Source organism: Equus przewalskii, chromosome 29 (assembly GCF_037783145.1).
Source record: "Equus przewalskii isolate Varuska chromosome 29, EquPr2, whole genome shotgun sequence".
NCBI lineage: Eukaryota > Metazoa > Chordata > Mammalia > Perissodactyla > Equidae > Equus > Equus przewalskii.
In genome coordinates this window covers 25,588,380-25,604,515 of record NC_091859.1, presented here as the reverse complement: position 1 = coordinate 25,604,515, position 16,136 = coordinate 25,588,380, and the positions used below count along the sequence as shown (strand labels likewise).

General features: G+C 38.6%; 1 protein-coding gene across 14 annotated transcripts in view; it reads right to left on the bottom strand.

The window, feature by feature from the left end:
- Positions 1 to 16,136, bottom strand: part of ANO4 (anoctamin 4) — a 381,130-nt gene that overhangs the window by 84,105 nt on the left and 280,889 nt on the right. For all 14 annotated transcript variants that reach the window (XM_070600724.1, XM_070600723.1, XM_070600719.1 and 11 more), the window contains one exon: positions 5,897 to 6,003. In XM_070600724.1, the coding sequence (XP_070456825.1) occupies positions 5,897 to 6,003 (107 nt within the window). The remainder of the gene's footprint in view (positions 1 to 5,896; positions 6,004 to 16,136) is intronic.

Sequence of the window (16,136 nt, the reverse complement as noted above, 5' to 3'; positions counted from 1 at the left end):
CATTTCCTTGCAGCTCCAGCATTCCCAGCACATTGCTTTTTCAAAACCAGCAACAGAGAGTGGGAGTCCCTGTTGCTTCAAGTTTCCGAGCTCAGAGAGGGCCTAAATCCTCTTTTAAAGGGCCTGCCTGTTTAGGTCAGGCCCACCCAAGAAAATTTCTCTTTTGATTAAGTCAAAATGAAACTCGTTAAGGACCTTACCACATCTGCAAAATCCCTTAAATTTTGCCATATAATGTAATATAATCACAGGAGTGACAAAATCACCTTTGCAGTATTCTATTGGTTCGATGTAAGCCACAGTTTCCACCCACACTTAAGAGGAAGGGATTACATGGGAATGACTCAATGAGGAGTCACTCGAGGGTGTGTACACCACAAGGTTTATGAATTTGATTGAATTTTTCCAAAGAACCAGCTTTTGATTTCACCGATTTTCTCTATCACTTTTTCTGTTTTCTATTTCATGATTTCTTCTCTGATTTTTATTACTTTCTTTCATCTACCTACTTTAGATTTAATTTCCTTTTCTCTTTATAGTTTCTTAAGGTGGGAGGGGAGGTCATAAATTTGGGACATTCCTTTTCCTATATAGGCATATAGTGCTATAAATTTCTCCTTAAGTACTGCACACTTCGATATTAGTGTTTTCATTTTCATTGAGTGCAACATAACTTTCTAATTTCCCTATTGACTTTGTTCACCCATGAGTTATTTAAAAGTATATTACTTAGTTTTAAATATTTGTAAATTTTCCAGAGATTTTCCTATTAGCATCTAATTTAATTCCACTGTGGTCAAAGAACATACTCTGTATGACTTCAATCCCTTTAAACCTATTAAGTCTTGTGTTATGTCCCAAAATGTGGTCTATCTTGGTAATGTTCTATGCGCACTTGAAAAAAAATGGGTATTCTGCTTTTGTTGGCAGTGGAGTGGTTTAAAAGATCAATTAAGTTGATTTCGTTGATAATGTTGTTTAGGTCTTCTAACTCCTACTGATTTTCTATTTGCTCTACTAATTATTGAGAAAGGGGTTTTGAAACATCTGACATAATTGTAGATTTGTCTACTGCTCTTTGTAATTCTATCAGCTTTTGATTCATGTAGCTTGAAGCTCTGTTATTAAGCACATAAACATTTAGGATTGTTATGTCCTCTTGATTAATTGACTTTTATTATTATAAAATGGCCTTCTCTATCCCTGGCAGTATTCTTTGCTCTTAAGTCTATTTTGTCTGATATCAATATAGCCCCTCCAGCTTCCTTTTAGTTAGCATGATATATCTTTTTTGATCCTTTTAACCTATTCGTGTCTTTATATTTAAAGTGTGTTTCTTGCAGGTAGCAAAAAATGAGGTCTTGGTTTTTTATTCATGTTTAACTTCTGAATTTTGGATTGAGATGTTTAGACCATTTACATTCAATGCTTTGTGAATTATGCGGGGTTCCAATCTCACTGGAAATCTTTTTGGATTGTTATTCTTCTGGCCTTAGGTGCTTTCCTGACACATATGCACCAATCAGTACTCTGCTGAGTATTGGAGGGGGGCCTCAAGTATTGATGCCGATCTTCAGGGTTTTCTCTCTGGGGAGCTCTCTGCTTTCTGGCACTTTGCTCTCTGAATTCTAGCTGCCTTGCTTTCCTGGACTCTCAGCAACATCTTCTCAACTCAAGGAGTCTACCAGTTCTGCCTAGGTTCTCCCTCCCTGTGCTGCTGTCTAGAAACTCTCTCAAGGTAGTAAACTGGGGCAACTGTAGGACTCACCTCACTTGTTTCCTGTCTCTCAGAGATTTGTAATCTTGGCTGCCCAATGTTCAGTGTCTTGAACACAGTTGTTTCATACATTTTTTCTTCTTTGATTGTTTCAGGTGGGATAGTAAATCTTGTGCCTGTTCTTCCATTTTGGCCAGAAGTGGAAGTCTAATGAGTTGATCTTTAAAGTTTCTTTCAGATCAAGAATTATGCTAGTTCCTAAAATGTACCTCAAAGAGGATGACCGGAAGGATGTCTGTCAAGTGACTTATAGAGGAATGCTCTCTATGCTTTAGATTGTGATTAGAGTTCAGAGGCTCAGCATAACTGGAAAATGGAACATGCACTGATTCACTTTTTATTGATGGAGAGTCAATCAATGTTTATGTACTTTTAATGATAGTAACACAGTGTTTTAAGATGCTTGACATTAACACTAAATGTCTAAGAAAAGTATTTGAAATACAAATATCCATAGGGCTTTGTGTTTTGCCTAGCACACAGGAGGCCCTCAATAAACACTTTGGAATGAATGAATGATCATGTAGAAAGCTTTGATTTCCTGGAGTCTCTATTGAGAATTCCATATATCTCATCAATAACTTCTAAACATCCCAGATATTAGAAAAAATAGGATTCACAGGGACCTAATAAGAGACTCTGATGATGATCTTTGAAAGTTTATCACAATTTATCAAAGTCTTGCTAAATGAGAAAGCAGTTAATATTTGAAGACTATCACTTTACTAGCTTCCCCTCTGAGCACCAATTTTGAAAAAGCAAACCAATTTCAAGATTGATTTTATGCACTAATATTTTTAAATAAATCTTTGTTGATCTATTAATTGTTAACCTATTTTGAAAATGAATTTCAACAGGTTTGATTTTCACAGTTGTAATAAATTCAGAGTGAAGTTGAAAAACCTACATAGTGGTAGCTTACACTCCACTGAAATACCCTTACGAATCATGTTTACACATCAGTATTTTTGTGTTATCTCTAACCAATGTTGGCTCATGCAAGATGCCACTTTCAGAAGAGTTGCAGGCAGAAAATAACACTGGATAAACATTGATTCTATCAATAAATTTTCTTCTAACATGTTGTTTCTTTTATTTATGAAACTAAACATGACAATGAAACATTGGGTCAACAGAGCATTTGTAATTTCATTCCATATTTTTCAGCATAATGCCCGATCCTGGGTTAATAACTTACTCTGGGATTGGTCATTTCTAATTAAATACTTTGCCATTCATCATTACCAACTTTCAAAGCATTTGGATTTTTGAATAAAATTCTCCTTCTTTCATCAAATGAGAGAAGCTTTTCAAAGACCATTTCTTACTGGTAACAATACTACACTTCCTGTGTTCCTTCAGAACACTTGATCACTCTCTCCCCTTTTGTCTTCATCTTGGCTAGCCATAAAAATAGCCCACATTTTGAGATGCAAAAATTAAGAACAATAATTATTGTATGGCTTCATTGTACACAGTTTTTGATTGTGTAAGGATGCTAAAGGTTAGATACTGATCACGTTTAAAAGATTTTCAATTCACTTCACCAAGAACTCCTACTATATCCCAGGCAGGATCCTAGGCACTATGCTAGGCAATGATGATACAAATACAAATAAAGCAGCTTATTTACAATTAAGGAGCTTATTATCTACTAGAAGTCGTTAGCTGCATATTCTCAACACACTAGTGAGCTATAATAAGTTGTGAAGTGTGCTGAAAATTATAATACCAATAACGGCAAAGTCACTGTTTTTAAAAAATATTTGCATTTTTCGAAATAATCTAGAATAGTTACTGCTATTTCACATCCACTCACTTGTTTTCTAGTAAGTTTTGGAAATGATGTTAACTGAAAAAAGCATGATAAAAAGTATGTGTTGCACAACCTAAGTTTGTTAAAAAAAAATCACATGGACAAATACGAAAAAAGTAATTAACATAATATTTAAATTATTTAGTACACCAAAATGTTAACACTGGTTCTCTTTAGATGGTAGAATTTTCATAATGTCATTGAAAATAAATAATTCAAGATAATAAAAGAAAAGTTGTACATGATTAATTATCAAATAAACACTCCAAAAATGTATAGGAATTCAGAAGAAGGGGAATTCCTTCAAGCTGGAATGATCATGGAGGACTTTACAGAGAGGATGTGTCTCAAGGATAGATCACTGCTGCAGAGAATATGAGGGTGGGCTAACCCACAATCCCATTAAAGAAAAACCTAAATCAGGTTCCATTTCACCACACTCACTGACTTGACTCACTGAACATAATATTCCAGGTCTATTCAGATCTGGACTAGGGAGCTAACTATCTCTCCCTATTATAATTTATGCAGTTTGGGATCAAAGCAGTTTTTGGCAGCTTCATTCTAGTGACTCACACTGAGCTTGCATTCAACTAAACCTCTTAAGTCTGTTCCTCTCATGATCTTGTTGGGCAACACTTCTCCCACACTGTACCAGGGTAGTTGTTTTGCTGAATTTGAGTGTAGGACTTTACATTTGCAAAATATTAAATGTCATCTTGTAGGATTTTGCTGAGATTTCCAGATCACTGAGATTTTTAGTCTCCTGACTTCAATGACTAACATTTAATGCATCTTTCCAGTCTCCACTCCACCTGAAAGCTTGATGAACAGACCATTTAGGCTATGTGACAGTTGTCAATTTATTGCCCTTTAGCTCCAATTGCACTTTCATTGCCTGCTTTGCAATAATGGAGCTGGACCTTGTAAATATTTCCCATTCAGATGGTACAGTGTTAAGCTTTGTTAGTAGGAGGATTGGAGGGACACTGGAGGAGGAAGGAGTTTGTCTTCCTGGTACTAGTATGCTCCTCTTGCAGGCTTCTACAACACGCAGCTTCTACGGGACCCAGCTCATGCAGTGCACGGTAGCCAGCAGCACAGGAAACCTCCCCAAGGGTAGGTATCCCCTTGAAGAGCTTCACAGAGTAGTGCTGGTGTTGTAACACTTCCCAGTAATGGCTTCCTTGAAATCTCTCCAGGCGGCTTCCCCCAGTACCCAGGAAGGCAGATTCCCAGAGAGTCCTATTGGCACAGAACCCTCAGCACACTGCTCTGCCACCTAGTGAACTAAAGCTGCACCCTTTCCAACAGGGCTTAGATCTCAGCCTTGCTGGGGGAGAATCTTTCTAGAAGTGGTGGCAACTCTTAAACATCTGCTATTCCTCTATTCTTTAGAGTTCTTCTTACCCTTTACTAGCCAATCCTCCATTACTCCCATCCTCTGTCATAGTTAATTATTTACATTAAACTTTCCTTGTTCAAATTATGTGTGATTTTTGTCTCCTGATTAGACCTTGACTGATACAGGTCATTATTCAAACTATTGATAAAAATCTTGCTGGGACAGAGATAAGTAGAAAGCCACCCAAATCCTCTTGATATATGATAATCTGTTTAATAAGGCAGGAAATTTCATAATGTAATATGGAAACGTTCTCACAAAAATGCCCAAAATATAAATTATGGAGGCTATTTAGTGGGGGAGATGATTATCTGGAGAATTTATCCACATGTGACAGTTCATCTCTGAACTTGCAGAGCCCTCTGCCTGGAACACCTACCCCTCCATCCTCCCATGCTGGATCCCTCTTGTCATTCAAGTCTTAATTCAAATTTCAGTTTCTCAGTGAAGCTGTCCCTAGCTACTCCATCTCACCTTGAACTCACCCTCATCCTTTACCAGTCTATCTTTGTAACATCATCCATTTCAGTTTCTTCATGTTACTAATTGTATTTACATATTTGTTTACTGTCTGCTTTGAAATTCTCTCCAGGAGAGAACTGTGCTCATCTCCCCAACACCTAGTCCAGCGCCTGGCACATAATGGGCACTCCATAAATATTTGTTAAATTAAGAGAATTTCTCCATAATCTTAGATAAATGAGATAACATGCTACTTAAAACAGAGATCTAAGGATGCCATTAAGATTTTATACTTGTGAGTTCTCCATCAAGGAGTACTTAGAGGTTTTATAAATGATAAGCATTTCCAGAATTGGTATAAACTTAATAAAACCAAAGGAAAAAGTCTGTAACCCCCCAAATCAAATATAGCTTATTATACTAATATACTACTTACCAATTTTGTTTTTTCCTTCTTCATACTTTATTCTTTGTAAAATATGATGTACAATTCTACTTCTTGTGGCGTTATTGAAGAAAGTGTCTTTGTTGTGTATGATGAAGCTGCACACACATATTGAAAACACAAGTTGAGGATTAATGGGAGGTGAGTGATCTAATCTTTGATACAATTTGGTGTTACTCATATAGAGGTATCTTCAAACAATCATAGAGAGGATATTTCTGGGACAGCATGAGAGAGCCCAGAGATCACACCAGAAGGAAGAGGCTCACAAATCTCAGCAGTTTTGGTTCTCAGTCTCCTGAGCATTAACATCATCATATCAGGAAGGAGCTGGAGCTAAATAAAATTAAGAAACCTTAAAATAAACTAATAGCAAGTCTAGGCCTCATATCTGGTTTTTTCCTCAGTAAGGTCATTAGATAAATTCAACTGAAAATTCATTTTTGTTTCTATCTCCTTTTGTCTTCTGCCCCATCCCGTCTCATGTCATAACCACTTGGTTTTTGAGGAATTTTAATATCTGAAACTTGCTTGGGTGGTAGACACAGAGTTAAGTAATGAGCTCTGGTCTGGATCAGGGGGGAGGTGAGAGGTGAGTCTCTAGAAATTGCCTCTGTGCATTCCTTTCCCATCTTCTTTCCCAGATGGGACCCCTCTTCCAAAGCATATACTTAAGATTGCTTTCTCTCTCAGCCACTGGCCCATCCAGCCTCCAAAGTTTCTCATAGAGCTCACACACACACCCGACAACATTGGGTTTTCCATGCCTACTGAGAGCTTTTCTAGCTGACAGATAGAGCTTCTAGGGCCACATAATCCAGCATAAAGTGGCCGTGTCCTCCCCTTCCAGGAATGCATTAAATGGTAGAATATTCGAGATACTGTATGTGTAAGTGGTTCCTCAATTGTAAAGTTCATTAACTCAGCATACTTTTATTGGGTAGTTCATGTGAGTTGGACACCATGCAAGGCCATATCAAAGTTGGTAACATCGCCTTCAAAACCCAACTCAGAAGTCACCTCCTTCAGCAAGTCTCCCCACCACTCTAACTACACTCCTGCCCTCTCTCTTCAGCTATTTCTTATCTTGCAAATACATCAATTTACTGATCATTCTGTATTGTCATTTATTTGTTTTCACTCATTCGTTCAGCAAATATTCATTGAGAGCACCCTGTAGGGTACTGATAACACAGTGGTAAACAAAACAGATAAAATCTTTGTCTTTGAGAGGCTTCCAATCTAATGAGGAAGACAAACAATAAAGGAAATAAACATGATCGTATGCAGAGATGGGCAGAATCAACCTCCTTTTGCTTGCCTTTCTTCCACGTAAGACTGAGAGCTCATTCAGGACAAAAGGGTGAATTGTCATAATTTCTTTAGCCCCAGGATCTAGTGAGAGGCTGGTATATAGCACAGGTATGGGTTTTTAAATAGCAGTAAGCAAAGATCATGGAGGGTTAACATTGGGAAAATTGCTATTAAACATTTTTCAAGAAGATGGAGTCTCAAGAGTTGTTCAAATGATGGGAGGAAGAGATAAAACTGGCCTCGAGAAATAGTGGTCCAGGCATGAGGTTTGGTTTGGGAACAGAGGTGGGAATGTGAGTTTGGGATAACATAAAAAAGTGAAAGGCCAGACAACATGAAGACAAAATGTAAATCACATGAACCAACCCCTTGGAGAAGTATTCTCCTCTCGCTTTCACTTCTCTTGGATTCTGTTATAGAATACTGCTCTCAGAAAAAAGAAATTTGACTTGAAAGATGAGAGATAAATGCTATGTGGGTGAATGAGGAAGCTGCAGCAATTATCTTATATTTTCTCTAGGGTTTTCTGAGGACATTTTATGACAGCAAAGAGGAAGAGGAGAAAAACCAAGAGTTACATCAAATGTGTGCTTCCCTTTATTTTATCCTCCTCTGCTTTTTCACCTTATTTGAGATAGACCATTACGTTTTAATACCAAATAAAGGTGTCATAAAGAAATAGACGACAAATAAAAAAGCCCATTTTTGACTCACAATTTCAGATGATAACTGAAAGCTGATAAGCACGACCATGCTTGACAAGACAATTTCAGGCTAAAAGCCCATGTCCCTCCTTCATTAAATGGTTTTCTGCTTCCTTCTCCTTTTATAGCACCACATTACATTTTGTGAGCTTATGTAATAGTTCTCTATAATAGGTACCACATACAAGCTCCAAAATTTTGTTTTCCTCTTCCTTACATCTAGGTTGTAGCTGGAGCCTGCAGATTCTATAGTGGGAACAAATATACAGAGCATGTGCCAGGCACAATTCTAAGCACTCCAGATATGTTAACTCATTCAATCCTTATAATAACTCAGGAGGTAAGTATTTTCTGGCCCCATCTGACAGGTGAAGAATCAGAGAGGCTAAGTGATGCACTCAAAGTCACTCAACTAATAATGGGCAGAGACAGGATTTGAACTCAGGCAGTATGGCTCCAGAGGCTGCCCTCCTATCCACTCCACTCACCTGCCTCCCTGTGCCAGAAATGTCCTGACTCCTGGAGGTTGGCTTTTCGTGGGATCAGCTCAAAATTTCCCTGCTTGGAATGCTCTATTTGCTTCTACTCAAACTTCAAGCCTCAGCTCAGTTCATATCTCCCTCGAAGAGTCTTCCTTGACCGCCCCACCCCCCACCCCCACCCCCCCACCTTCACCCTGTAAAGTGAAGTGGTGCTATACAAAGAGAAGGAAGCAGGAACCATTTAATGGAGGAGGGAGGCGGATTTTTAGCTCTAACACCACTCCTGCTTTCCCTTAAGACCTTGTAGTCTAAACCCCAGCTTTCTCACTTACTATGTGATGTTGGAACCATTCTCAACTTCTCTGGGTCTCAGTTTCTTCAACTGTGATATGGGGATAACACTAATCACTCTCATAGAGTTTTTGTAGAATTAGGTGAGATGATGAGGCCTGCTGAGCCCAGATTTTGGCGTTTAATAAGCTTTCAGAGTTAACTGATATCATTGCTATTGCTTCTACGACATTATATAGAACTTGTTTGCCTACGTGCCTGATTTCTCTGTGTGAGCTTCTTGAGGGCAGGGACCAGCCATGCTCATCTCTGTATTCCCAGCACTAGTACAGGGCTTGGCACATGACAAGCCCTTAAAGTTGGCTCAAATGAGCTGACCTTCTGGAAAACACTAGCTACCACTGGGGACTAAGAGACTAAATTTCATCTATTTATACCTTAGCCTCTACTCCTGCTTCCTGGAAATCTTTCTACCTTCTCCACCTTTCCAGCTATCACCTGAACACTCCTCTCAACATTGCCTGCCTAAGGATCTTCCAGTAGGGTGTGGTGCAAGTTCATTTCCTCTGTCACTCCTTCAAACTGGAGGGTTAAGAGAAGGAACAGTGATGATTTATTACATCATGGTTTTCAAGCTTTTCTTAGCCACTTAGCTAAAATAACTATCTTCAGATGAAACCCCCCACACATGACGTAAGCTGAGCTGTTCCGGCAAATGTAAGACTTGGTGCTAAGTCTCTGAGGTATCAGGACTCCACACAGGCTTAGAAACTCAGCTGTACTCTCATACATTGCTGGTGGGACAGCAAACTAGCGTAAATTCTATAAGGGCCACTTGACCAAGTCTATCAAAATTACGTGTATATCCTCATTAGATATCTTTTGACCCAGCAATTCCTATTTTAGAAATTTATTCTACAAATACATTGATCCACATGCAAAGTGACAGATGTACAATAATGTTTATTATGGCATGGGTTATAATACCGAAAGTCTAGAAATGACCCAAAAAACTCATCAGTGGGGGAAAAGATAAATTATGGTACAAATCTACAATGGAATAATCTGCAGCTATAAAGAGATCAAGGGAGCTCACTATAGATATAAAAAATCTCCAAGATACTATAGGGAAAAAACAAGGTTCAAAACAGTCACACAGTGGCTTGGGTCAAAGAGGAAAATATACATATATAAGGAAGTACATAGCTATAAACATATGACATATTTTTTGCTTGTGCTACATAGAACGACTATGGAAGGATACATACACATCTGGACACAGTGGTTGCCTCTGGGGAGATCTAGGGAGCTGGGAAAGTAGGAAGGAAACTTCGCAGTACACACTTAGGAAATTTTTATCATATGCAAGTACTACCTATAAAAAAATGAAAAATTTCTTAATTTGCATTTCCCCGATAGCTAATGATGTTGAGCATCTTTTCATATGCCTGTTGGCCATCCGTATCACCTCACTCTGGTCAGAATGGCTAAAGTTAACAAGACAGGAAACAACAAATGTTGGAGAGGATGTGGAGAGAAGGGAACCTTCGTACACTGCTGGTGGGAGTGCAAACTGGCGCAGCCACTATGGAAAGAAGTATGGAGTAGCCTCAGAAAATTAAGGATAGATCTACCATATGATCCAGCTATCCCATTGCTGGGTATTTATCCAAAGAACTTGAAAATGCAAGGGCATAAATATACTTGCACCCCTATGTTCACTGCAGCATTATACACAATAGCCAAGACTTGGAAGCAACTTAGGTGCCCATCAAGGGACGAATGGATAAAGAAGATGTAGTATTTATACACAATGGAATACTACTCAGCCATAAGAAATGATGAAATTTGGCCATTTGTGACAACATGGATGGTCCTTGAGGGTATTATGCTGAGTGAAATAAGTCAGAGGGAGAAAGTCAAATACCGTATGATCTCACTCATAAGTAGAAGATAAAAATAATGACAAACAAACACATAGCAATGGAGATTGGATTGTTGGTTACCATAGGGGAAGGGGGGGAGGGCAAAAGGGGTGATTAGGCTCACATGTGAGGGGATGGACTATAATTAGTTTTTGGGTGGTGAACATGATGTAATCTACACAGAATTTGAAATATATTACAATGTACATCCGAAAGCTATATAATGTGATAATCTAATGTTACTGCAATTAAAAAATAAATTTAAAAAATGAAAATATTTTTTAAAAAAGAAATCTTAAAGGGAAAATGCAATTTCTGTTCAAGATCTGTTCTCACCTTTACCCTGAGAGGTAAGGAAGGGAATAAACTCTGGACTGGTGGAGGATCAACAATGTGGTCAAGGCTCTAAACATAATATCTTCTCATCCTACCCTCTTAAAGGGGTTATAGAATATGCCAAAAGTCACACAACCAGCAGGGGACAAGGAAGGATTCAAAAATCATCTGTCTTGTGCTGAATCTTCCCATTCGTTTGTAAGATGACTTGCTGGGAGCACAGGTATGCCTATGTGCATGTGTGTGTGAATGGGGCTTTCTGGATGCTTCCATCTTGCCCTGTGAGGACCTGCTCACTAAGTAAAGGGCAGACTTGAGACTGAAGCTCCCACTGACTTCCCTCTACTCTCTAACTCTCCTGCTTTCTCCAGAGGTGAACAGCCCTGTTTCCACTTGGTGAGATGCCTGAGCTCCTCTTTGCTAGGAAAGGAGGAAATGCGAAAGGAATATGCCATGAAATTGGGGTTAGTTACAGATCTGGAGATGCAACTATTAGCTCTTTACTGATAGGTTCTCCTGCGGCCAGGTGTCCACAGCATTGTGATATGCTGGTTGTTTAACAAGCAAACATTTTGCTTGTTCTGTGCAAAGCATTGTGCATTGACTGAGGGTGTTGTGTGTGGAAGTAGGTGGAGTGTTGGAAGGGACGTGCGTGTTATGTATATATGTATTTTGAATGAAGAGAATGGAAAGGTGGAAAGAACCTAGCTCCTCTCCTCAGAGAAGCTTCTATCCGTATTAGATAAAAGAAGAAACACACAAACATTCAAGGGTGTGAACTGGGGAAAGGTGCTCATTAGAGCTGGGTATAAAATTAGCTAATTATAAAGTGTGCCACTTTTAAAGAAGATAACAACTCATTTCTTTTTCTAAAATTTCCTTTCAGGGCAACACTACGAAGGTAAGACTACACTTCACTTTCTTCACAATTACTTTACTTTGAATTGTCTAGACTCCAATACTGTTGAATAGAAATTTCTGAGATAATAAAAATATTCCGTATCTGTGCTATCTAATATGATAGCCACTAGTCACATGCTGCTATTGAGTACTTAAGCTGTGGCTAGCACAACTGAGAAAGTGAACTCTTACTTTAATTTTCGTTGATAAAAATTAAAATTGCTACATGTGGCCAGCAGATACCACATTGACGACACAGATAAACAATTGCCTAAATTGTAGACTATACTTTGAGCATGTGGGAAGAGCCTTAATGATAGATCCTTATCCTGTATCTCCCTTTGACTACAAAAACTGAAGCAGGTGAGTGGGTGAGGGGCGAAAGCACCCTCCAGGTCCCTGTACAGACTGCCAGAAGACCTGGGTTCAAGTCCTGCTCTTTAATTTTAGCTGTGTGGCTTTGGGGAAGTCATTGGGTTTCTTTGGGATGCAGTTATGAGTCAGGAAAACGAGGGTCATAATGTCTTAGTTGCCTGAGGATGGGGTTAGACAGTCACAAAGTGAGACTATAAAGTATTGAGATAGCTTGTCAAACCTAGTTGGTAGATGACTGTCCTCCAGATATCCAACTGCCTATTTGACAGTGCATTTGAAGTCTAGGAGACAACACAAGCTAAACATGTTCCAAACAGAACTCTTGATCTGCTGTCTTGTAAGAGAAAAATTTGTTTTTCCCCTAGTTTTTTCCATCTTAAAAAATGGCACCACTATGCAGCCAATTTCTCAAGTCACAAACTTCAAATGCATCCTTGATCTTCTCTTTCTCTCATGTCCAAAATCCAATTAAGTTTTGGGTCCCTCTTCCCAAACGTTATCCTGAATCTGATCCATTCTCGCTCTCTTTGCTTTGAAGCTGTTTCCAGAACTACTGTAATAGCTATCTTAACTATTCTAATTTTACTCTTTCTCCCCTAGTTCATTCTCTATATAGCAATGATCTCTTAAAACATAAATAAAATCTTATCCCTCTTCTACTTAAAACTCTTCAATGACTTCTCGTAGATTTGGAACAAAGCCCAAACTCCTTTCCATGGTCTAAATCCTATTATATGGCCTGGTTCTTGTCTATATCAGTGACTTTATCTCCTCTCCTCTTCCCCCTTAATTGTTGTAAAACAATAACATTGCCCTTTTTTCTTTTCTTGAAATAACCCAGCTTGTTATTGTCCAGGGTTTGTGCTCATGCTGTTCCCAGATTTTCGCATGACTTTTGGGTATCTACTTAAATGTCACCTCATTACCATCCTAGGTAAGACAGTCCCTCTCCTGCCCCACAGGTCACTCTCTCTCTGTTCCAGTACCTTGTTTTATTTTCTTATGTTTTACTCTCTGAAATTTTTTTTATTGGGATAGGAGGTAGGGGATGTGGCTACATGTTCACTGTCTGCCCCCTTGCCCTGTAGAATGCAAGCTCTATAAGGACAGGATTTGGACTGCCTTGTCCCCTGCTCTAGGGCCTGAGTAAATAGATCATGTGTTCTCCATTACCCAGAGGCCCACTGAATGTTCCAGAAATTGCCAAATTAAACTATAGATAAATTTTTACATTTTTTCCTGAAGATCCCCAAAATCAGTTTCATGTCATAATTAAGCTTGGTATGTGGTACTCCTTTAGAGGAAATACAAGCAATGAAGAGGGTTTTTAAACTTGGTTTAACATCTATATTATAGAATTTCTGAGATTGATAAAACAAATAACCTCAAAGGTATGAAAATCCCTATAGTTTAAAACTTTAAGAGGAAATGGTAACTTTGTCAAGAAGCATTTAACTACCTGTAGATGCTACCGTACAATTACTTTATAATTATAACCACTTTCTTGACCTCTATAAATTTAAAAATCTAAGGCATATGGCAAAGCAGGAAACAGACCAGATAAATATTCAAGGCATGTTTCTTGGCCCTGGAGTAGAGGAGCTTGAAGAATGTGCCCTGCTGGATTTCAGAACTGTACTGCGTCAGTAACTGCTATATATTTCTTGTTGCTCTCCACTTTGAATGGAAGCATCTATGGTAATTATCCTGTGTCCATCACCCTACTATCTGTTGGAAATGTAGGGGGCAGTTAACCTGTCTTTTTCACTCACAGGTCTCTGGTTCAAGAAGAACCATACCTGAAGAGCTGCTTCCAAGGATTCTCATCCCCAGTGGAACCTGAGATCCTGGACGTCAAGCCTGACACCATATTGGGATAGGACTTTTGGGGATCCTGGGATGGGAATGACTGTATTTTCTATGTGGGAGAAATGTGAATAAATTATGGCCAGAAGGCAGACTGTAGTAGATTGCAAAGAATGCCACAATTCTTCCCACCCCTATATACACACTCCTTTGTGATATGAATCTCTTGCTTCTTCCACCAAGAGGTAGAATTTTTCTCTTCACCTCTTGAATCTGAGCAAGACTTGTGACTAGCTTTAATCAACAGTATGTGGCAGAAATGATTTTTGTGAGTTCTGAGCCCAGGCCCAGGCTTTGCAGCTTCCACTCTTAATTGCTTGGAATACTGTCCCAAGACTGCCATGTAAAGAAGCCTCAGCTAGCCTCTCTGAAGATAAGAGACCATGTGGAGGGAGAAATCCAGCCACATGCGGGCACAAACCACTGGACTTCTGAGTGAGACCTCTTTGGATTGTCAAGCCCAACTGAGCAAAGAGATGATTGCAGCCATATGTTGACTCCAAGTGAAAGCAGTAGAAGAACTGACCCGCTGAACCCAGCACAAATTGCTGGAACAAAAGAATCATGAGCAAATAAAATGTGTCTTATTTTAAGTCAGTACCTTTTGCAGTAGATTGTTATGCAGTAATAGATGACTGATACATAAGTCTTCTCTGATAGGTGACGTTGTATTACATAATAATACAAAAAGAAAAGTGAAGGTTAATGCTTTAAAAATAAATATTTCAGGAAATTTTCTTAGACTTTTAGAGATTTCTTTTTAACAAGGAGAAGCAAAGGTGATACAGTTAACTGTCACTTAAATTATGTCGTCAAGTTAATGGAATCTAAATAGGAACAAAGCAACCAATTAATTTTGATGTGACAAGGCCTATTTTGAGTTTTTTGGGGCTTTGGGCAACCACAGTGCAATAATTACCTTCTTACCTTAAGTATATTTTGTTATGAGTGAAAAAAAAAGATGAGACAATTATCAGGTCAAATATATAATATTCAGAGTTCTGATTGTTTGGTAAAGATTTTCAAGCCTCTTTTTAGGATTAAGGTGACCAGCTACTGGAATATAGAGCTATGTGAGACATTTTTCTTATTCCAATGATCATTTCAAATTGTACTTCATGATATCATCTTTGTCCTCTGAGTGTTAAATACAAATTAAGAAATATTTGTTCTTGAGACTTTCAGGTAAAGATGGAAAATTAAACACTTGCATTCAATTTTGCTCTCTCTCAAAACCTCATGACAATGATAATAATGTGTGTGTGTGTTTAAAGAAAGAAAGAAACCCTCAAAGAACAAAGATAGCATAAAACAACAGCAACAAAACATTGCAATATGAAAAGCAGACAGACAAGTGGTAAGAGAATTAGGAGACCAGAAAAAGCTGAACCCTAAACCAGCTTTGGGGAAAACCAACATCAATCATATTTATATTACAAAATCTTAGAAGTGGGACACCAGTGACCTCTAGAAGTGGCGTGAGGGGGATGCTAAAATGAGTACGAGTTGAAAGCTGTTTAGGAGGAAGTTATATCCTCAGATTCTTATCCCTAGTCTAACAGAAGATGGAGGCTATTTTTATTTACTAGGGTAACGCAGTCTATGAACTATGAGACATCAGGCATGGTTGGGGTAGGGATACCATAATGAAAATGAAGGATCAAGTAAATGTTTGCATGCTGGAAGCTGAGACTCCTGGCTGTCTTCATCCACTTTGACTCCAGAACATTGGCAGCCAGGTCTTGACTTTCCAAGCAGGAGACTGGCAGAGACTTCTCTGGGGAATCTGACTGGCTTAAGATGAAAGATCTAAAGATAATGACAATATAGACTCCAAAATGAAACCACCCAGCCCTTTCCCTACAATGAAGCCCACAGTTGACAGGCCCTACCTGTTACTCTGAACTTCTACTAAAGTTTTTCATTTTCTATTCTTAAATATGGACAGTCAGCCAAAGATGACAAGGTATCTGAAGAAATCCATTAACATAAAAGAATAATACAAAGAGACAAACAAAAATAACCAGGACAAAATATC